This window comes from Columba livia, chromosome Z, assembly GCF_036013475.1.
Source record: "Columba livia isolate bColLiv1 breed racing homer chromosome Z, bColLiv1.pat.W.v2, whole genome shotgun sequence".
Lineage (NCBI taxonomy): Eukaryota > Metazoa > Chordata > Aves > Columbiformes > Columbidae > Columba > Columba livia.
In genome coordinates, this window is record NC_088642.1 from 3,283,053 (window position 1) to 3,307,320 (window position 24,268).

At 42.7% G+C, this 24,268-nt stretch overlaps 1 protein-coding gene across 1 annotated transcript in view; it reads left to right on the forward strand.

The window, feature by feature from the left end:
- The first annotated feature begins 1,716 nt into the window (after positions 1 to 1,716).
- LOXHD1 (lipoxygenase homology PLAT domains 1) overlaps positions 1,717 to 24,268 on the forward strand; it is a 154,533-nt gene continuing 131,981 nt past the window's right edge. Inside the window, exons 1-2 of the mRNA XM_005500411.4 lie at positions 1,717 to 2,137; positions 18,333 to 18,447. Coding sequence (XP_005500468.2) covers positions 1,717 to 2,137; positions 18,333 to 18,447 — 536 coding nt within the window. The remainder of the gene's footprint in view (positions 2,138 to 18,332; positions 18,448 to 24,268) is intronic.

The following is a 24,268-nucleotide window of genomic DNA, read 5'->3' on the forward strand; positions in this document are numbered from 1 at the left end:
GTAGCAGGAGGCTCTGTATCATTGTCCCGCAGCCCTGCCATATATTCAGCTCTTTCTTCTTCCATTAGTGTGATTTAGTGCCAGGCTGACTGCTTTTCTTGGTTTATGTACACTTGAGCTACCTCAGAGAAATTCGATGTGGTTTTCCATGCTACAATTTTTAATTAAACTTCATTTTCTATGACAAAACCCATAACAGCAACTTCAAATTTGAAGGGATGATTTTTCTTCTTTTCCATTCCCATTCCCAGTCAAAATTTGAGTCATCTGCTTCTGACTGCAACCGAGATTGACCTCGTCCTGTAGTGTTTGTCCTTCCCTTACCTATCACAAGAGCCTGTGGAACCTTTGCAGGGATGGACACCAACCCAGGCTGAAGAGTTGGGGCTGTACACTTAGACCGTCATGGGGCTTGGACTATGGCCATGCTGGTGGCACAGGCAGAAAGAGAGAGATTGAAAAACCCTCAGCCCCTTCCTATCTCCCGCTAGCATATCTTCCTCCACGCATGGGAGTACAACCCCTGTTGCCTGTACTAGATGTTAGGTGAGCCCATACTGACATCTTTGAGCACAACCAGAGCGCTTGGCATGCTTCATACTGCGATTGCCTTCCAACCATGTTGTTACTTCATATATTTTCCCTGTCCTCTATCAATCCAACCTCAATATTTGCCTGTGAAAGCTGTCAGATGGGTGTGTGTTTGCACCCAGTTATTAATCTAGATTTTATTTCTCTTTGGTTGGCCAAGATGGGCTGTTATAAGGGCGCCTTGTGTAAAGTGTCTTCTTCTGGTTGTTGTATTTATTTAGTATCATTTGGTTGGAGACACAGCACAGTAACTGGGGAATGAGGAGCTGGATGCAGGACTGTCGTGCTGATGTTATGAAGATCTCCACAAAGAGACCCTGGAGATGCTTTTGTTCTCCTGGTCACTGGCCTGGCTGGTCAAAAAAAAAACCCCAACAACTCCATGTAGAGTCGAGATCTTTGTTATCAGTAAGGTGATCCTGACACCATGAATAATAGAGAGGAAATGCAGACCAGTGCGATATGGTTGCTTGGTGGGTCTCCTTTTTCACTTGCCCCTCTGTCTTATAACCACATGACTGGATAGCACTGAGTAATTTTTCATGAGGTGTCTGAAGCTGCTACATGTTATGAGGAAGAGAAATGCCTCTGTTTTATCCTGTCCTGAACTTGCATGTGAAGGACAATAAGCCGCTTGACCACATGCCCTCATCTGATTGATATTCTATGGAGCTACAACCTTAACTGTCACACCCTGACACCGTAGACCCAGATTGTCAACTGACCCTGAGAGGAGGCTGAGGCAACTCTGAAAAAAAAGAGAGAAAGTTCTCAGCACACACCAATGAATTAATAATAATAACGAAAAGGAGAAAACCCAAAGAGCATCAGAGACAGAAGAGAGAAGAAGGTACGTCAGTCAAGAAGGTGAAGGAAGGCAGGAGGAGTCAGAAAGAGGTGAGCTGTTGGCACCTGAGAGTTGGAGAAGGACAAGGGACTCCAGGACATACCTACACAGAGCAGGGGAGGAGGAAGGACACTGAGAAACGAAGCATCCCAGCCCTAGGCAAGGAGAGGAGGACTAAAGAACTTTGCCAATCAGAAAAGGAACCAGAGCAGGCACCAGAAGGCAGGTTAAGGCAACCATAGAGCGTTGTTAAAAGTGTAGGGGTGAAAAACAATGACATGAAAGAAAAGACCAAAAAGAACGAAGCAGAGGAGGAGGAGGAGGAGGAAGAGGAAGAGGAGGCAGTGGAGGAGGTGGCTGAGGAGGTAATTGAGGAAGACGGGGAAAATGAAAGCCAGGAGAAAAAGAGCAAAAAGAAATCAAAATCTGAGGACTCAGAGAATGGCGGGGAAGTGAAGAAAAAGAAAAAGAAAAAAGCCAAGCGAAGAGAGTATAGCAGTGAGGATGAGGATGACTATGAACGCAGAAAGAAAAAGAAGAAAAAGGGCAAAAAAGGCAAAGAAAAGAAGAAGAAGAAAGGTGACAAGTCCAAGAAAGGAAAGGCAGACGACAATTTTTTGGAGATGTATGAGCAGGAGCTTCGGGACTATCATTCGGACTCCTCCAATGCAACAGAAGATGAGTACAACAAAAAAAAAGGTCAGCTCCATTGTTTCGCACCTCCTGTCCTGAGCGGGTGGTTTTGCTGTTGGCCCTGCTTATTCCCATCTCGGGACCCTTCCTGCAGGTGCAGACACTTGTTGTTCTTATGTGAGGAATATTTCTAATGAAATAAGAATTTTTGCTATGTGAGGTGGCAGTGACAGATTGCGTCTGTGTTAGCTTTTCAGTTCATGGAGTCACTTTGCCTTTGGTACTGCTGTAATTACATTCTCCTAATTAATATTTGCGTTGTGGTGCTGTTAAGAAGCTGCAGTCCACAGATTCTGCTTGTATAAGCTGGATGCGCTGCAAAGATGAGCAGTCCTGCTCCAACATATGCAGCAGAACCATGCAGGTGATTTCATCTGGTATCAAATGGGCAGGAGGTGGAACACTTAGGACTGATGTAGAGGTCCAGCACATTATCTGTCTTGCTGTTGTAAGTTACCAGATAGGCTGGGGAAATATTGCTAGTCATCTCTTAACGTTGTTACTGTGTTGGCACAATAAATAGTACACTTGTTTTATATGCATAGGATACTTCAGCTCATTGCATAGTGAGCTGTGCAGTGACTTAAGGTTTTAGATGATGCACTTGATTTCATTAGAATACCATGGTTTGGAGAAAGGTTGCAGCCATCAACCCAGCAGCATCTAGACAGCTTGTGGAAAAGGACTGTGATTCAGCATTTTATCTGCTGGGTGGCAGCTAGTAATCTCATCCCCAGCAAACCTGCAGCACTGTTGCAAACAGGGGAGGAAACTGCAAGGCAAGCAGCAAAGAACCACAATGGAACTCCATGATGAAAAGAAAAAGGTCTCAATAGGTGGAAGGACATTCCCAAGCACAGGGAGGTTGTCTCCGTATCAGAGAGGTGGGCAGCAAAGAGGTAATGGGCTGCCGAGGGGTGACACCAGCCACCTATGCACCTGTGCAACTGGATCTTGGCATGGCTGGGGCAAGACACTTAACACTCTTAGCACTGTGGTTTCCCCACCACTTAATTAGAGCAATAATGTGTGGCAATTGGGAGAACTAAGCATGCCTGAGGAATCTCAAAAAGCACCTCATGCTTGCGGTGTGGTTATAGGTTAATCATAACCGATGACTTTGTATTGGTGCCATATGGCTGTACTGGGAAAACAAGAACGATTCAACTGCTCTGATGCAGAGGAGAATCGAGGTCCTCCCATATACACTTGTATTTATGCCATACACATAACCTTCTTAATTTGTGATGGCTCTTTTGGGGAAGGGAGGTTGTCTTCCCCCATACTACATTTTTTTTATGGTAGAGGAATAATATATGTTGCACTTTTAAAGAAATTCCAGCAAATGTTTGTCATAATATCTATATGGTCTTCTGCTTAGTTTCTCATCACTTTCTTCAGGGAAGGTAATAGCTTGTGGTTGAAACACTGGGGAATTAATTAAACAGGGACTTGATTCTCATAGTCCCTATCAGAATTCTAAAAACTTGGTTCGAAACCTTCAGCATTTACGATTGTGACAGCCTCTGGACCTCCAAGAAAGTTGTCATGTGGCCAAAAGTCCCAAAGCTGAACAACTGTTTGCTCCCTTGGATTGTGGACTCTTCTCCTTGAGCTGTGTTTCACTGTTTTGCACACTCAATTTCCAGATATTTATGGAAGCAAATGCACATATATGTGAGAATAAACAGAGGGCAAGAAAGGAGGATGTTGGTAGGATGTCCACTATCAATGAGGCACAGAGGTTTTCAACAGTGAAAACCTGCTTCTAGTATATTTTGCACCAAAAACCAAAAGCTCAGGAGCAAAGTCTAAGTGCCTTGTCCTCAAGCCTTCAGTCCACAAGCTGTGATGCCTTTTGCTGTAAAAAGGAAAGTGTTGTAAAAGTTTTATAACCTGGGAGTTAATGGTGCCTATGTCATCTGATGTCCCCTTTATCTTATTGTATTAGCAAACAGGAGAAGGGATTCCTCCCCCCATTACATTCGATTGATGACTGAAGAACAAGGCAAATCCAGCTCCTGGTGACAGGAAAACAAAAGATATCAACTGACTCAGTGATAGTGCATCTGAGAAAATTATAGCAGAGTTAGCAGGCATTTTTAACTAAATTGTAGATGTTGTCCATTCCTGTGATCCTGGTGTTAACGAGATTAGTTATTTTTTAATAAGTATTTGCCTAGTTGTTTCTATAGTACAGTATGGAAGGCTCTGGGGAGATCTTCTTGTGGCTTTTCAATACTTAAAAGGGGCTTATAAGAAAGATGGGGATTGACTTTTTACCAAGGCATGGGGTGACATGACAAGGGGCAGTGGTTTTAAACTAAAACACAACAGGTTTAGATTGTATGTAAGGAAAAAAACTTTCTAAATGAGAATGGTGAGACACTAGCACAGTTCACCCAGAGAAGTTATGGATGGCCCATTCCTTTAAGTCTTCGAGGGCAGGCTGGACAGGGCTCTGAGCAACCTGAGCGGGTGAAAATGTCCCTGCTCATGTCAGGGGTGGGGCTGGATGAGCATTGAATGTCCCTTACAAACCAAACTATTCTGTGGTGTTGAATTGCCAATACTACTGCAAACAGGGCACCCTGTGCAATGTAAAGTTAATCAGTGCAATCAGTGGACTAATCAGTTCAGTAGGTATCCAGAGACTGTTCATACAGCAGTCTCACTGCCTAAACCATCATCAAAGCTTCTATAGGTATCAGCTGCCTCAGGTTCATAGTGGATGTCTGCAACCTGAAAACAATCTTTTGCAGGATCTCCATCTCTTTCTTTCTCCATACCTTTCTTTTGGTACATCAAATCTTGTCTGTGGTAAGCAGGAGACTGACATGGCTATTTATCCTCCTGCTCAGATTTGAGGTCAGAGAACCAAGAAGGAAGGCAGCAGGTATCACTGTGTGTTTTCAGGGTCACTTCTGCCAAAAATATGGGTATGTCTGGGTTGCTAGGAAGACAGAAAATATTTATTTCCTGAGACTTGCTTATATGCCATTAACAGAGTCTTTCCTCTGGTTGAGCTGATAGCTGCTGGTTCAGTGATTCTGGCCCCCAGACACCAAGAGACTGTGGCAGATGGTGTCCCCTGTGCTGTGTCACAGCAAAGTGCTGCTGGCTCAGGAGATCTTGTGACTTCAGTCTGCATAGCTGTATCTCACCGAGAGGTACATCTCATTTCAGAGGAAAGCAACACTTTTTGGGGTCCTACTGATGATAAAATCCTCTGTTTCCTCTTCTCCTCTCTTCGTGTTAAATTTCAGATCTGGATATTTAAGAAGTGTGTATCTTTCCTTTAAAGACCAGCAGATCCTCTAGTGTGTTTTCCTTGTCTATCGGCGGTTTTACTGTAGCATGTAGCCACACCTGACACACTGTGATCACTTGGTCACCATCTCCAGGGTCAGGTTTCCCAGGACTGTCTCATGGAGGATGAAGGATAAGGCACTTCCATGCATGCTGGCTCTTAAATGGCAGCTTTGTGTGACAGTAAATGGCTACAAAACCTTAGATGACTCAGGGTGAGAAAAACACCATAGAGGTCCATGAAAAACATGTGATCCCATGGAAGGCAGCAAAGAGTGGGTCAGCTCCCAGGGGACGCAGACTGTGGTCACCTCTTCCAGGGACAGATGTGCTGAGCACTTTGTGTGCAACACTGCTGGTTTGTCCATGTTGCACAAAGGGTGAAGTGGGGCTTTGGTGGTCTTGGCAGCGCTGATAATAATTATAAATAATTATAAATAATTATAAATAATTATAAAGTGAAGGAACCTATTCAAGAAATGCATGGTTTTGTTTGCAAATAAATGCACTGTCTCAAATGGTGATGGGAAGAAGGCAATGGCCACTGTTGATTTGTGAATAGTCATACAAGCCACTCATAATTTCTTTCAATGGGCTCCATCCGTTTTACATTGTGTTACGTTTATCACATCATGTTCCTTTAGCGACTGCAGCAATGGGTTACAGAGAGGAAATGTTTCGGACATGCCGAGTTTATTGCTAAGTTCTGTTTAATGTAATTTAGCAGCAGAATGGAGGAGGACAGCAAGTGCTGTGTGGTCGCCAGCTCTCTCCCTGTGCTATATACAGAACTGCAGAGATGTATCACATATTTCTATAATAGATGCAAAATCACCTCATCTGCACCCTGCACACACTGATACTCCTAAACTGAGGCTTTGATTAATGTTCCAAATCAGCGTGAACTAGGTCTCCTCTTAGGAAGACATATTTTTTTTTCTCCTCACCAGTAAAATAAGCTTGGTTTTGAGGCATAAAACATTCAGAGAAGATCTTCATGCCAGTGGCAATTTTATGTCTTGTGATCTGACGGGATGTGTAAAGCATACTACCCAGAGAAGGTGGTGCTGCATGTGCCTTGGAGATGGGGTGGACCTCACCTGCTTGCATCTCAGTGTTTTCCATAGTTACAAATGACTGTGTGAAATATGAATTTTGAAAGTTTAGATCACTGTTAGATGAGTGTACTCGAGAACTATCAGCTTGTATGACAGAACAAACCAACATTAAACTACTTGCGATATCAAAGTGTTGGTTAAATCACAGGAACATTTGCTAATATTTTTATGTAGGCACTGAAAAATCTTTGGGCTTTGTCATTAGACACACTCCACTACACAGCTGTGTAGTCCCACTGAAGGGTAAAGTTGCCTGGAGGTGTCCTGCTGAAATGGGGTCTTACAAGTTGGAAATGAGCAGTCAAAAAGCTGTGGATGGAACTGTACAAGGAATCATAGTAGCTCTTCATCTTTGACCTCTGTGGTCAGCCATGGACATGGAGCAAGACTACTGCTAGTCATTGATATGGAAAATCAGTATGGCAAAGCAGAAGAATGCAGATAAACCTATCAGAGCAAACCCTCAAGTGATCTGAAGGTTTAGGCCATTGCAGATGTCTCATTTGTACCCTCAGCAAGTTTTCAGATGTCATAAAACTGGGAGGAGTGGTGAATACAGCAAAAGGCTGTGCTGCTGCCATTCAGTTAGAGCTTCACAGTCTGGGGGGCTGGGCAGAGAAGAACCTGATGAAGTTCAACAAGGGCAAGTGTAGGGTCCTGCACCTTGGGAGGAACAACCGCAGGCACCAGAACAGGTTGGGGTTGGCCTGCTGGAAAGCGGCTCTGCAGAGAAGGACCTGGGAGTTCTGGTGGACAACAGAGTGACCATGAGCCAGCAATGTGCCCTTGTGGCCAAGGAGGCCAATGGTCCCTGGGGTGCATTAGGAAAAGTGTGACCAGCAGGTGGAGGGAGGATGTTCCTCCCCCTCTGCTCTGCCCTGGTGAGGACACATCTGCAGTTCTGTGTCCACTCCTGGGCTCCCCAGCTAAAGGAGGACAAGAAATTATTGGAGAGAGTCCAGTGGAGGGACACAAAGATGCTGAGGGGTCTGGAGCATCTTTCTGATGAGGAGAGACAGAGAGCTGGGGCTGTTCAGCTGGAGAAGAGAAGCTGAGAGGGATCTTATCAATGTGATAAATATCTCCAGGGTGGGTGTCAAGAAGATGGACCAGACTCTGTTCAGTGGTGCCCAATGACAGGGTGAGGGGCAATGGGCACAGACTGAAGCACAGGAGGTTCCATCTGAATATGAGGAGAAACTTCTTTCCTTTGAGGTTGTGGAGTCTCCTTCTCTGAGACATTCAAACCCGCCTGGACACGATCCTGTGTGACCTGCTCTGGTGACCCTGCTTGAGCAGGTGGGTTGGACTGGATGATCTCCAGAGGTCCCTTCTAACCCCAACCAGCCTGGGATTCTGTGAAATGCAGGTGTGTGCTCAGCAATGCAGGCTTGGATCTGGGCAGAGCAAACACTTGTGTACCCCCGCCACTGCTCCTCCCCAGGCAGGACCCATCTGCCCCAAGCATGTTCAGAAGCCATCCTTGTTATGCACACATGATTCTTCTGGGATGGCTCAGCCCAGCTGGCAGCCCCCAAAACAGCATCGAGGAACAGCTGTAGGTGCCCGGCTGCCAAACACACGGCGCAGCTGATGTGTCAGCTGGTGCCCGTACAACCCGCACCTGCTGAGGGCTGCAGTTTTGCAGTGTTGCTGCCCTCCTCACACCCGAAATACTGAAATATGAACAGAATGGCAAGTTCTGTTTTATAGCTGTGATTGTGTCTACTTTATAGACTGAAAGTTTAGTTTTTGGATTTCAGATGAAAGTATTTGGGAGTTCCTGAAGAGAAGCTGAAGTGGCAACATTGGGAAACAGACTGAAAATAAGAATTGTGCCTTTTGTTGATGGATTTGCATGCACTATGAGACTCACCACACATGTATCACAAACTAGCTGTTCACTGTTGCTGCAATTGGATGTGGCTGTTGGAAACTGTTGGTCTTCTCAGCACTTCACCTTCTGAAGTTCAGATCTGGTGTATTTTTCCACATCAGTTTGGTGTCCTCCATTTTATACATGTCTATATCACAGTGCTATCTCTAACTTACATGTTGATGAACTGCAAGTGTTAATCAGGACATACTTGCAAAGAAGGAAGAGGCAGGAGATTGCAAGGTCATAGTTTGTGACCATTCATATTTGTTTGTTTGTTTTTTAAACAAACTTTTTAGGTGCTAGTTGGATATTAGTAGCTGTCTGACATGAATGATTAAGTCACAGAGTTATGATCAATCCATAAAGGCATTAACAATGTGCATGTAAATAAAGGTAACACATATAACTTGTAGCATGTTATAAGCTTCTGAGAGGTATTTGTCCCTGTTTATGCCAAGCATTAACCTGAAATGCAGCTGGAAACTGGGTGTTAGGAGCAAAAGGTGCTGGGTCCTCAGCTGAGAGCTGCCAAGGGCGCAGTGTCACCCTCCAGCTGTCCCTGTTCACAGTGTCACCTGGTCCTTGCCTGCCGGTGGCTTTGCCATCTGTTGACTCCTGAACATGAACCGGTCCTCCTGGATTCACTGTCTCAGGCCAAGCGGTTTCAAAATATGCCATTGATGGTGTGTTTGCCTCTGCAAAAACAACTCAGCCATTCACCATAAATAAATGGAGAGAAATGTTGTGCGTTGCTCATCCAGCATCCAGCACCTGCAAGGCCTCCAGACCAAAGCTGCTGAGTGGTCAGCAAAATAATAACCTTTGGTGAAATTGCTCTTCCTGCTATCTGGATATTGGGGTCAAAGCCAGCAGCAACAAGAGCATCTCTCTTTGATCTTGGTTGTCCTACTACCTAGATAACTATTAATAGAAAAAAGGGGGGCTCTTGTTTGTATCTGGTCCTAGAGCAACAAAGGATCATAACATCATTTTGGTTGGTAGAGACACTCAAGGTCATGCAGTCCAACTGTTAACCCAACCCTGGCACTAGCCCATGTCCCTGAGAACCTCATCTCCACGTCTGCTCAACCCCACCAGGGATGGTGACTCCACCACTGCCCTGGGCAGCCTGTTCCAATGCCTGACAGCCCTTTCTAGGAAGAAACATTTCCCAATACCCAGTCGAAACCTCCCCTGGCACAACTTGAGGCCGTTTCCTCTCATCCAGACATGATAGACACCAGGGAATTACTTCCAGTTGCATTCTGCAGACACACTGTTGTACCACAGACGTTGCTCGGTGCTGCAAGTAAAATCAATATCGTATTTTGCCCAGGCTGAGTAATACACTTCCCATTATCTGACGTTCTTGTCCACATTCATGATTCAGAGACACCCCATGTCCCGGCAGGCCCTTCTTGTCTCCAAAAGATAATGAAAGAAATGGAATAGGTTTTTCTCAAAAATGTTTCTCTCCCCTGAGGCACAGTGTTTTCCCCCAGTGCAATTTAAAGTTGAATGACAAAGGTGTCGATTGCTAGGCTAATTGTACTCTTCTGTTCCAGCAAGAAACTGAGACATTTTTTCTGGTGGTGCTAAGGCAAAAGCACTTTCAAGTGATAGCTGGAGCACCAGATGAATCAAGTTTGGCTTCCTACGGTGCATGAGAATGAAATGTTGATTTTGCAATAGCTCATGGAGTAAAACAAACTCCAAACAACAACTACTCTGCCTGTGGGAACAGACAGGAAAGTATTCATCTTTGGATTTATATTTTAAGAGATAAACGATGTTTCAGCGCTCAAGATAACGCTATTTGTGTCTACTAGTGGTAAGTTTGCAGGGAACTTCCCTAATTCACGTCCATGAAGTGTCTCAAAATGTAAGATACTATTAATTCTGCAATTCTTTGTATAATCTATGAATAGCAAAATGTATATGTGTGCAACCAGTCCAAATATTAATGGAAAAAATCCCTCTCTTCTGCTTTGAATAATTAATTTGGCATCTATGCTGGACTAAAAAGCTGCTTTTGCTAAAGCATATAAAGAACAAACAATCTCTTACAGTGTTTAAGGCCTAAATCTGTTCACAGTTTTGCCAATATGAATCCAGAGTCATTGTGCTCAAGTCAATGGAGTTAGTCAGGATTTGCCCCAGAGTGAATGAGAGAATAATTTGGCTCATTTTGTGCATGACAAGAGATTATTGCCCAAATTGTGGTTTGATAAAAACAAACCAGTGCTGATTTTGTAGGCTCATCTTCACAGTGGGTAAAGGATGGTCCTGATAAAAGTATAACCACAGTAAGTATTTAACTGGTGTGTTCAAGTGCATACAGGAATATTTGGGCAAACATAATCCGTAAAAGTCAGCACAGACCCTTAAAAACTTCCAAGTATTTTGCATAAATGTCAAGGTACTCTTCAGATGCTCCAAGACAAGCACAAGCTGAAGTTCTTCAGTAGGAGACAGAGTGACTGGTGGTTTGCATGAATCAACATTAAATGAATATTGGGGCTTTCATCCTCTCTGTTTCCTTGCCTGTGCTCATAGTGTGGCTCAGCTCTTGTTTCTGCTTTTCTTCTTCCTTACCCAAACCCTTTGATGACTCCTTACTAACTTTCCTGTCTTGTTCCACCCATTTAATCATTCCTGTGGCATAACACTGTATTTTTTTCTACCACGGGCCACTCTTGCTAGACAACAGTGAGGCACTGTCACGAGCTCCAGCCTAGTTCTCCATATGCCCTGTGTGAGAACATGACTTGAAGGGATCTGCAGTCACTGCCATAAGTGGTGCTAAGCAAACCCATGTTCTTGAAGTCAGAAAAGCCAAATTTATCAGCCAAAGCACTCTTCTGCCCTGAAGATATTCCTTCCTTGAGGAGCTAAGGGAATTTTGCATGCTCTTAGCTACAGGATCTCAGTCTCCACTTGTCAGTATTTATAGCCTTACAATAATTTTAGCAACTGTTTTGAAGCGCGTGTTTCTCTACTTTGGCCATTGAATGGACGGGTTTATAGTATCAGTTCTTTCTGCAAGACAGGAAAATGGATGTAAGGTTTTCCAGCGATGCTGCAATGTAACCTGATACTGATTTTACGCCGTCTGTATCTTGTGCTTGAAATGACCATTTTTGAATGCTTATTTTCAGCAAAGAAACTACTGTCTATTACTTCCTTTATTCAGCTTGTATATGCCCATGAAAAGCAGTTATAGGTTTTTCAGTCCATAGAAAATCAGTTCTGTTTAGCTTGCCGAAACTTTCACCGGTTTCCGACGTCTTCATGCCAGATAGCTGAACAGTGGAGTACGCTGCAGGATTCAATATCCACCAGATGAGATGAGTGAACCAAATTCCACTTGATTGAGGTAATATTTGGAACAAAAGAGTCTATATCAATGACTGTACTAAAAGCTTTATTTTGACTCTGAGTAGCCCGTTGGGAGAAAAGCAGGATTTGGAGACTGGCCTTGAAGTTGAGCATTCATATGCTAGCATTGTAGATTACTGTAACTTGGCTGTGTTCTGTGTACTGAGAATAGACTTGCCTTGAGCATGGGGAGGAGATTGTTTGCCAGTTAAAAGCACCTAAATGTAGGTATTTTCCTGTGAGCAGTAGCCTGTGCAGCGTGTCCAGGTTCAAGCTGTGATCCAGTACTCTCCCTTTTGCTTCTGTGACATCTCTTTGGTGCTCCTTTACCCATGATGTAGGATGAACTCTGTTAACACTGGTAGGAAAAATGCTAAGGAGTAGCACATTTGGGCAGAAACATCTTAAGACTGGCTTAACGGCCTGATGGAGAAGCAGCTTAACTGAAGAGCCATGGATTTTGGGGCATTCTGTCTATATTTGGAGAGAGGTGGATGACCAACATCAGTATTTGATAAGGGGTTATGGGAATGTCATGGTTTGCACCGTATGTTTGACCAAGAAGGAAATAAAGATATGGTGGGTGAAAAGATATCTATTCATGGAGAGGCTGAGAGATTTCTGCCAAAGGACGTCTTGATTTGTTAAGACCAGCAGGAGCGCATATGAGTTGTTTTTCACATTATGGATGCCAAAATTTATTGCAAAGCTCTAAAGAAAGTTCGTGTTTCAAGTCCCATTAAGACAGGAAAACCAGAAACTTTTGAGGTGTGCATCTGGTAAAATATTTCAGTGTCTGTTTAGAACTGGTCTTCCAGCTGACTCTGTGGAGGAGATGCCAACAGGGTTTAACTGACCCTTCCAAACTCCCCTTCGAGAGCAGATTTCTTTGAGGAGCTTAAAGGTTCCCCAGTATAACTGTCACTGTTGTCAGACAGCTAAAAGCAAAGCTGCTGCATACTGATAACTCATAAATTAGTAAGGGAAGAGGGTAACCATAAATCCCTGTGGATGCTCTCTTTATTTGCATTCAGTGATTGCTTCCACTGAAGAGGAGTCTAAATAGTAGGATACAGGCAAATCTGAAGCAATACACCCAAACATCATTTTCTTCTGAAAAAATGTTAAAATTTGTCTTTCACTACCGGACCAAGCAAGAGCCCTAAAAGAAATACTGAACTGATGATGTGCATTGGAGTAAAAAATGGGAAAATAGCAATCTTTGTACTTCATTACTTTTCAAATAATGAAGGGATTTTTCCACTTTTTCTTTTTCTTTTTCTTTTTCTTTTTCTTTTTCTTTTTCTTTTTCTTTTTCTTTTTCTTTTTCTTTTTCTTTTTCTTTTTCTTTTTCTTTTTCTTTTTCTGTTTCTGTTTCTTTTTCTTTTCCTTTTTCTTTTCCTTTTTCTTTTCCTTTTTCTTTTCCCTTTTCTTTTCCTTTTTCTTTTCCTTTTTCTTTTCCTTTTTCTTTTCCTTTTTTTTTCCTTTTTCTTTTTCTTTTTCCCTTTTTCTTTTTCCCTTTTCCTTTTTCCCTTTTTCTTTTTCCCTTTTTCTTTTTCCCTTTTTCCCTTTCTCTTTCTCTTTCTCTTTCTCTTTCTCTTTCTCTTTCTCTTTCTCTTTCTCTTTCTCTTTCTCTCTCTCTTTCCCTTTCCCTTTCCCTTTCCCTTTCCCTTTCCCTTTCCCTTTCCCTTTCCCTTTCTTTTCCTTCTTCTTTTCCTTTTTTTTCTCCTTCTTCTCCTTCTTCTTCTTCTTCTTCTTCTTCTTCTTCTTCTTCTTCTTCTTCTTCTTAAATTTGCCTGGTAATAACCATGTATTCCATATGAGACTGATGAAGGTGGAGGAGAAGAAACATAAATAAACAAGTGGCCGAAATGATTAACACACTGCTCCTGTTAAAAATGATTTGATAAATTCTTGAGAGTTTGAGCAGATGTTTTCCATCAGTGAAGGGTTTTTTAAGGGCTGGCATCTTTGCACCACAGAGACAGATTTTTGATGAGTATTAATAACCCACGATCCTGAGGTTATTCACAGCAGTGATGGAGGCAAATCCTTAGCAGGCAATTCAGACCTCTTGTGTGTTGGAGAGGAGTTTGGAACAAGTGGACTCAAAATTAAAAGATTGGAAATCACATGAAAACCTCCAAAAAGAAAGTAAGGAACTTGGTGATAAGGGTGAAACAGAGACAATACTAGAGATATTTAACTTCTGTATTTTCTTAATCTTCCCCTTCATAGCTGGAGCACTGAAGTAGCAAAATTGATCTTTCTAGCCTAGATTGCACTCTTGGTTAGAAGTGTGAGTTCCATAGAAATCCAATTTCAAGCTTTTCAGCTAATTTGGCTTTATTGTCCCAAATCATAAAGTGCAAGATGTTTATGCTTGGGATTTGCTAAGGTTGGACATGTTCTCTCAGAGCCAGAATATCTGATTATTCCAGAACAAACTCCTGAGGTTGTTAAGAATTGTCATTAATCCACAGTTCTTGTGACTTCTATCATGGATGTTGTTCCCAGCAAAGGGGCTTAGGGTACACATGCTGCTTCCCCTCCACCCCAGCATGAGAGCCTTTTCTGCCTGCTGGGTCCTCAAGATGAAGACATGCTCCTAGAAAAGATGGCACTCATCAGCTGCCCGTGGTTGACCAGAAATAAAAGAAATTCAAAGAAATGAAATAATCCTAGATCTAGACTATTGAAATTTCACGTCTTCAAAGGAAGTAGCTAAGTAATCTGCATTTGTCTCCAGGTCCCCTTTCCAGGAAGAGCTAACATTCAAGGCTAGTATTAAACTTCCATTTTCTTCCCCCAAAGTAAATCATGGGTCCTGCTTCCATGATGTCACTGGAAAGCCATGACATCATTTACTTGCACAGCTGTAGGGCTGGAGAAGGGTCGGCAGGGCTCCTTTTGTCTTCCAGGAATGCACCATGGAACTTATCAAATGCGATGACATGCTGGTGTCATCAACCCAGCCTCAACTTTTGTCCCTCTGTGCGAAGTTAATTAAAATGGTGCTAACCACAGCATATGCTCAGTAGTGACATGTGCTACTCGGGCAAGGCTCAGCACATCTGTCCTGGTAAAAACTGCTCATCCATGTGCTGCTTGCTCACTGCAGTACATGGAGGCTGAGTTTGGAGTTGTGAACATAAAGTGCAAATTTGTACGTATTCATGGTTTGTGTTTTCTTGCAAATGTGAGATTCCCATTGCGGGAATTGGAGAAAGGTTTTGATTTTTAAGGAGGAAGTATTGTGGCTTGTTAGTGGTATTGTCTTAGACACTTAATTTCCCTGTATGCCGTCATGTCATTTTTTAGGCATCGGAAAGTGGAAGTAGGTAAGTATAACTTACATCTTCCATAAGGAAATTAAGGTTAGAAGTATCGATAAGGTGACATCAATACTTGCAGAGGTGCAGTGGACCAGTTCTGCAATGAGTTTTCCTTGATGTAACATGGACAGATGTAACATGACAGGCTCTGCCTGTCACATACAACTTATAAGTCCTGGCACTTCTCTAGCAGTAAAACAACAACAAAAATTACTAGAAAATGAGCCTGAGGTTTTGAAAGGTCTCTGGAAACTTACAGATTGTTTTGATGACTTTTTTTTCTCCCTTTTCACAGGGAAAATACCTTCAGCCATGTGCTTCCAGGCATGAAGCTGGGCACAACTTGACCAGCGAGAACTGGACAGACTGGAGAGTTGGGCAGGGAAAAATTTAATGAAATGTAACAAGGGAAAGTGTAGAGTCTTGTATCTGGGCAGGAACAACCCCAGGTTCCAGTGTAAGTTGGGGAATGACCTATTAGAGAGCAGTGTAGGGGAAAGGGACCTGGGGGTCCTGGGGACAGCAGGGTGACCAGGAGCCAGCACTGGGCCCTTGTGGCCAGGAAGGCCAGTGGTACCTGGGGTGGGTTAGAATGGGGTGGTCAGTGGGTCAGAGAGGTTCTCCTGCCCCTCTGCTCTGCCCTGGGGAGACCACACCTGGAATATTGTGTTCAGTTGTGGCCCCTCAGTTCCAGCAGGACAGGGAACTGCTGGAGAGAGTCCAGCGCAGCCACCAAGATGCTGAAGGGAGTGGAGCATCTCCCGTGTGAGGAAAGGCTGAGGGAGCTGGGGCTCTGGAGCTGGACAAGAGGAGACTGAGGGGTGACCTCATTCATGGTTACAGATATGTGAAGGGTGAGTGTCAGGAGGATGGAGCCAGGCTCTTCTCGGTGACAACCAGTGATAGGACAAGGGGTAATGGGTTCAAACTGGAACACAAGAGGTTCCACTTAAATATGAGAAGAATCTTCTTCTTAGTGAGGGTGGCAGAGCCTGGCCCAGGCTGCCCAGGGGGGTTGTGGAGTCTCCTTCTCTGCAGACATTCCAACCCGCCTGGACACCTTCCTGTGTAACCTCATCTGGGTGTTCCTGCTCCATGGGGGGATTGCAGTGGATGAGCTTTCCAGGTCCCTTCTAATCCCTGACATTCTGCGATTCTGTGATTCTCCCTGTGGAAGAAGGAACAGGGCCAAATTTTGCTGAGCCTGTGTGGGGAGAGGGGGGATGATGCATTGAAGGCCCTTTTCCCAAATTAAATCTTGCAGAGGGATGCTCAGCCATAACTGTCACTTTGGCACTGCCTATAGGAGGCTCTGACAGAAATAAGTGCTTCTATGGTACAGATAAATTGCAATACACTTTGAGATGGCCAGACATAAAAGGCATGTTATAAATAAATGCAGCAATGTTATAACTTAATGGCATCACCTTGCTGTTTCCAAAGCCGAGTCGATACAGCGCTGAAAACCACAAAGCCGTCAGTGGTGAATCACTGGGGCAGGTGGATTATGAGTCTTCCTCTTGTTAACGGCGAATGCAAGGATGTCGTCTGTCTCTCTGCACTATGTAAAACATTGGAGTGTGAGAATGATAACAGGAGAAAGGTAGAATGAAAACATATTGTTCATATACTTTACTCATATGTAAGCTTTGGATTTTGTGTATTCTTTTTCTGGAAAAAAAAATACCTTCCTTTGAGCCCATAAATGCAACACACCAAGCCAAGGGATTCTTAAAATTTAGCCAACCACAGCTCATAACGTACTGTATTTATTATACTAATGTCTCCTTCCCATCCTATTTACATTCATGGAAAGGTGAGGTTAGGAAAATATTGCGATATATTTTTCTGTCTCAGCGCAGCAGGGCTGCTGCAAATGAGGCGCAGTCTCTAATCTGTTTTAGTCAAGTGGCCTGGGTTTTGCTCTAGCACTCTTGTCTCCATGCTTTTCAGTTAAAATGGTGATCTAATTTATTCTCTGTGATACTTTGCGGGAAGAGTGTTCATGAGGGAAAACGTCTGATGCTCAGAGTAGAAAGTCCCAATACATTTTTTATCTCTTTTGAATATAAATATATGTGTTGTAGTCAGGGAAAGATGGGCGCTAACAAAATAGATAACAGTTGTGATACACCTGTGGAGACTGATATTTTTACAGCATTAGTTCTGAGAAATCATACACTTCACAGTCAGGCAGCGCAAGATGAAATGATGAAAATTTAGCCTTTCCTCCAGCTTACAGGTCTGAGCCTGAAATATTATTATTAGCTAATGACCATCATGTGTTCCAAAGACAAAAAGGGCCATCAGGATGCTCAGTGTTGCCGTAGGCAAAGTTTTATAATTTCTTTCAGTTCCTTCTGTACTGAACCAACAAAGACATGTCCTTCAGAAAGGCAATTTATTTTCAAGCCTTAAGTCTTGTTCTAACTTCACTCATCATCTTGCTTAAGAAATCTGTGTCTGACCGTAATTTGAATTTATCTAGCTGTACCTTCTAGCCATTGGACCTTTTCATGCCTTTCTTCACTTGAATAAAAGGCACTTTTTAACTTGTGTCTCTCCCAAGAAGATATTGATGTGTGATAATAAAGTAACCACTCAATCTACTGCTTGGTAAGATAAATTGATAGAGGTTTGAGACTCTAATTTAAGCATTTTCCTACCTTATTCTCATCATGATTTACCATTTGGTCTCTAGTAAAATCTCTAGAACAACTGAAATGCAAAGTTTCTGGCTGTAGTGATTTCTCAGCTTCATACAAATGTATTATCAAAGCAAACAAGAAAGAGTGCATTGCGCCAATGCGCATAAATGAAAAACGGCTCAACAGCTTCACTCTAACACTTCACATAAATTCATCTGTTATATGTAATACACACACAAGTATTACGGTAGGGAAGGTGATGTGTTCGCAGAGAAGTCCTTTATTTTCAGCAAAACCCATCCTAATTCCATCCCTTTCTGCCCATGTAAAGCGTCTCCAGAAGTTTTAGTTTGATGTAATGATTTTCACCAGTTGTGTTGATCCTCCAAAGAGACAGGTTGGGTTTGGCGGTGGGTGCATTGATCCATCTCCAGGGTCCATATTTCAGCTCAGGTTTGGGGGTGACTTGAATATATAATGTATAAGATGATGGATTTCTCCTGTTGTCCTGATCTTTCTTTTTTCTTTCCACAGTTTATGAGGTGGTGACAGTGACAGGAGATGTCCGAGGAGCAGGAACTGATGCCAATGTCTTTGTTACACTCTTTGGAGAGCATGGGATCACTCCCAAGACTCATCTCACAAGCAAGTGAGTATCTGGAAGGAAATCTGTATCCTTGAAGCCTGTTCCTCAGTAACTTTTATTGCGTTTTGATGAAACACAATATTGTACTAATGGACGTGAAGGGAATAAATCTAAAAGGTATTTCAAGATCACCAGGGAAATCTGAATTTTTCCCATTGCATAATTCTTAACAAATCCCCTGCAAACCTACATTCCTTTCTGTAGGTGTAAATGTGTGTGCAGATCCACTTTATACAAGACTCGCATTTGCAAGGTGCTGGGGATACTTGCGTTTCTTAAAGCTTAAATTAGGAGATCCCAATTTAGGAGCCGAGAATATTCATTGCTTGTTGGGGTGGGCATGATGGGTTGTGTTTGCGTGCCTAAATCCCACTGAGGTCTCCATGCAAGTCAGGTGCAGAGATAAGTGTCCTTGAGTGTTTCTGAAGACTAACTCAGTGGGTTTGAAGTAAAGTTGTTGATTGGTAACCACCCACACCCAGCCATAGGAAACCTGAGGCAAGCAAAAATGGAAGATTTTAAGCTGTTTTTTAATTTAGGCTTTTTTCATTCTCTCTGGTGTGTGCTTTGTTGTACGTTGTAGTGGTTGCACACCGTTGTGGTTGCACACCGTTGTGGTTGCACTGTTCTGCCTTTCTGATGCCAATGCCACCCTCAGGATGAAACTTCTCAATTTTCATCTCTAGGTTGCATTTAGGAAAACCATAACTTTTAATTTAAGAACCTACTATGAGACTTTCATTCTTAAGACCTACTATGAGGGGGTTTTTTACCTAAAAAAAAAAAAAAAGGAAAAGGTGGGCATCAGGGCAAGCAGGTGCTCAGCTCACATGAAAGCAAGGTGACTTATAACAAAGACCCAGCTCTGCATGTACTAATTTTCCCTTAGCAAGACAATGACACTAAGATAAAGCATAAATCCCTTCTCCACAGGGTCTAGCAGAGGCTGTGTGTCTCTGTTTTTCGATATTCTTATTGTTTTGGTTTTCTTGAAAATGTGTTTCAGAAATTCTTAATCTTGAGCTAATTGTCACACGGTAACTTCACATTTTCTCCATTTCTACAGCACCGACAAGAGGTACCTGCAGCTATTTTAAATTTTACCCTCAAAAGAGCTTCTCTTCCCAGTGAAGCAACTCAAATGAGAGTCTGTAAAGAAAATGATATGGGAATGGTAAAGAAAATACATGAAATTTCAGCCCTGTTTGCCATATTCGAAATTCAGAAATCAGAGCTAAGCAAAGGAGTATCATTATCCCAGCATCTCTAGAAACACCAGGGAGAAGTTGATGATTATTTATGATATATGTGCACAAAAAGATTTGTCTCTGTTCCGTGACTTCCATCCAGACATCCCAATGAAGTTATAAAGCTGAATACCATTTCTCTTGATTTAACAAAGAAGAAAATGGAGGCAAGCAGGTAGAAGATGGCATAGTTCCACAGTAGGTCAGTATCAGGTCTGGGAGTAGCAGCAGCTCTGCTGTGGAAAGAGCTTCAAGCACCCAAATCTGCCTTGTAGTATTTGGCAAAGCCATCAAAGCAACATCTGCTTTCCAAGGAGTTTCCTTGTGGTCAGAATTTACATAAAGTGCCATTTCTTGTGAAAGGGCTTTATCATAGAATCGTAGCATCACAGAATATTTTGGCTTGGAAGGGACTTTCCCAGCTCCCTCAGTGCCACCCCTGCCATGAGCAGGGACATCTTCACCAGCTCAGGTTGCTCAGAGCCCCATCCAGCCTGGCCTGGGATGTCTCCAGGGATGGAAAGAATCCAAATATTACCTTCTAGAAAACAAACAAACAAACAAAACCAAAAAAACCCACAACTCTATATCCTTTAGAGAAGAAAACAAGAGATCTCCAAAATAGATTTTTTAAATCAGTTGTGACCTTAAACTCACCTCCTGCACTCACTACTTTTGTTTTAAAGAAAGAAAGAAGTGACACAGAGGGATGCTTTTAGGTTGCAGCAGCAGCAGCCTGAGCTTGTTCAGACCTGGGTTAGCTCTTTGGGCTTGGTCCCTGTTGCTGCAGAAAGCAGATGGCTGAGGAGCTGGTGAGCAAGGATGAAAGGTACAGGAAGACAATGTTCTGCAGTTCAGGGCTTTTAAAACCAGTCCCGTAGGAGGTAACCGCTAGACCTGCAACTACACCTTTCCACTGGGGGTTTCCCAAATATCAGCAAAATTTCTGCATCTCTAAGCAAAGCCTGGCAACTTAGAGTGCTTCATCGAGGAACTGCGAGAGAAAAACTGGTCCAAGTGTAGGAGTGTCTGCAGATGTGCTTAATTGATAGTCTTCTCTTCTAAATACGAAACAAAACATGAAATAGTCAGTTTGGCCCCAAATTTATTATGCAGCTCTATGAATATGGCAAAAGGATGGAATCTCATGCATCTTTCAACAAAATGTTTACATGAGTTCACTTATGACTGCAAATGCATGACATTTTATAGGTGTTTATATTTCCCCGTGTATGACAGAAAACTAAAATATCATGCGTTGCCTAAAGATGTTACTACTATTTCAGCTTCTGGTTAGAATAACTGTTTCTTATTTCTTTTGTGATTGTGTGCTGGTAGTGAAATACATGACATTTCAGATCTTTTTGTCATGCATGGTAAAGAGAAGACATGGCAAGCTGATGAAATATCATGTGTTTTTAACATTGGCCAACAATAAGGTAACTGTGAAAAACAGACACAAATCTTCATCATGACTTGTCAGGACGAACATCAGTTCTGGAAGTGGCAGCACCCAAACTCTGTCGCCAAAGGATGCATTTATTTAGGCCAGTAGTGTTTGGGTCTGGAAGGTACTGGAATAAGTCCTCCTTTGCAGTCATTTTCTGCCAGTTTGGGGGGATAGTGACACCTCGCCATTGGTGCCAGAGGTGGTGAATGGGTCCTGGAAAAACATTGCTCAGCATAGGCTGCTCTTTACAAAATCTCACTTCAAAACCCAGCTCAGAAAGTTCTCTGGGTCCCCACCTGCCATCCTGCACCAGATACAGCTCAGCCAGAAGACAAAAGCCAGACCACAACAAGTTTCTTTCCATGAGCTCCATCATGGGTGGGCACCCAGACGTTGCTGGATGGTATCTTGGTAGTCACCAAGACCTTTTCCACAGGCAGAAGCTGCTTATCTATGGTCCAACACATACCAAACAGTGCTGATCCCCCACAGTGTCATGTTTTTTACTGCTCATGTGCTTTCCAATGTGCTGGGGCTGAAGTAGGATAGAATCGATTGTAAAACTCAACCGGGAACGCGGCCGGCAGCTCATTTACAGTGTTTAGTTTCAAATATATTTATTCATTGTTAGTGTAATTAAATCCACTTTTCTGTGTCAGGCTTACCTGGTCTAGCTTGTGACAACTGCAATAAATAATCACAGGGAGACTTTTCTTGAAAAAAAAAAAAGAAGAGACAGAAAAGATTTAGCAACTATGGCAATCTGAAAGAAAGATGAAGTAATTGCTAAGTGACAGCTGGCATTTCACTGAATTTGAGGACCATGCATTGAATTATTATTATTATTTGGGTTTTTTTTAAATTTTGTATGCTGAATACCTTTAATCAGCCATCTTGGGTCACCAGACAGAGCTGTTCCTGTTCCTAATGCCAGCAAAAATAGATAAATTGCAGAGTACATAAGTGATGGTCTTTAGAGGATGTTGACGTTTGTAGCTTTACTACAGCTCAGCCATACTGAGTTGCCAAAGATCTGATTTGGTTGTTCGACTGCACTGGAATAAATAAAATATGTAGAAGCAAGCTTATCCACTCTGAATAGTTAATATAATAAGTTAGGAGGTGTTATAAAATTGGTATAGAAGGGGCTGTTGAGGCTAAGAAGCAAACAAACCCCAGGTGCAGTGGAGGAAGGCTCCTCACACCGCTGCTAAAGCACTTCTTGAGAAATAAGTTGCAATAGTTTCCCTTTAATGACACAAGATATTTCCTGTGTTAAAGCTGCTTATGTATCTAACCGTAGTCTGATTTGTGCCTGTACAAACCTGCAGCAAATAGGCCGCACTCTGAAGACTTAACAACCTCGTGCGGTGACAAGTGACAGCTCAATTCGGAGTCTATATTCGGGAAGGGAAATTTCTTCTCTCTCTTGCTCAGGCATATTGACGAGACTCTGTCTGGCATTTCAGGAACAAAACCACCTGAGAGGATCATCAGCCAGCAGTGTTGGGCAACCTAAATATAAAAGCTGGTAGAACTGGTGTACATACGAATTATAATCCACCTGCAGCTATGCACATAGCAGCTGGTGGTGCTAGCTACAGGGAAGGTCAAGCCTCAGAGGGAGAAACAGGACTTTACTAAAAACATATGGAATTTTAAGGGAATTTAGCTCCTAGACCAGGTCCCTGCTGGGGACTGTAAAATCTGGCCAGTTTTCCCATGGGGTGACTATAGGGTGCCTTCTTGGAATAAAGTCAACATTTCTGCCTTGCTCAAAATCCTGTCTCTAACCCCCAGATCACTACTCTTAGCTTAAAAATATCTGAGCTCATTCTCATTAAAATCTTCAAAAATATTTCTCCATGGGAATAGGGTAGAAGTTTTTGGCAAAGTAAAATTTGCCCCCAAATTTGGCGAAGTGGATGAAATTCAAAATGTCATTTAGTACTGGGAAATGCTGAGCACGCTTTGCACAGTTTCTCCAGAAAATAGCAACCGAATTGCTCGTAACAAAGACATAAAGCATAGCTAAGATTATCTAAATTGAATGCCACAGTATTCTTTATGCAAATCATACCACCAAAGATGGAAAAGTGGTATTAAGATACTACTGCTCCACGCAGCACAAAGTGAAAGAGCATATATTCAATGTGTACCATTAAGGCTATAAAATCTATACTGTAGATGCTTATGGATAAGACAGAGGCTTTTTTTATTTGCCCTACTGCATTTTGTAAAGTTTCAGGTTAAGTTTGGACACAGGCTCTCGCTGTTTTGGGCTGGTGTTTGCCTCCTGGGTGTCATCATGCTGCTACACTCCCGAGCAATTTATCTCATTCAATTAAATCCTTTCAAGTGGGACCATTTTTTTTCTTTTAGTAATTCTTCCGTGCTTGTTTAAGTAGGGTTCCTCCTGCTGGTCAGGTTAATAATGTCCTTGGTACAGAGATGTTTGTGGTCACTGTGCTTTTCGTCTGGTTTCTTTTCCATCTGGAGCATTTCTGGACATGTGCTGCTTCACGCGTTGTTTCCAGCTGCTCATTGATGGATGTTGTCAGCTTCATGACAAGAGTCTTGGCAAAATATTTGCAGACCAGAGTCCCTGGAGTATTTGTTACTCCAAGAAGGAAGTTAATGATGCTGCTATTGGAGCTTGTGTTAGGAGTAAATATGGTTTGAACATATGTTTTTTTTGCTGTCTGTAAATCCATCCAGGTCGGTGTCCTCTCTCCAGGAGTGATTGATAGTGGATGTGTAGGGAGGAACAGAAGAATGAGGCAAACACATTGCAAACATTTTTCCAACAGCTTTTTGCATCTTATGGCAAGCTGCTGCCCTAGCCAGAGGCCTGATAACTCAAATTCGCCCAGCCTATAATGTATGTTGGATAATCTGAGGATGAGCAAAGCCGTCTGGATTTTCAAGCCAGTAAAACAACAGGGACAAACCAGTGCACGTCCCTGTCACCTCTATATGTCGAAACCACCCCTACTCCACGAGAAACTCACCTCCTTTGAGACAACAAGCAATGCAAATGGCGGTGTCTTTTTCCCAGTGGGTGACAGGCGGTAGGATGGTTTTTGCTGTGTGACCTTTTGAAATTATCCCCGGTACCCAACTCCAT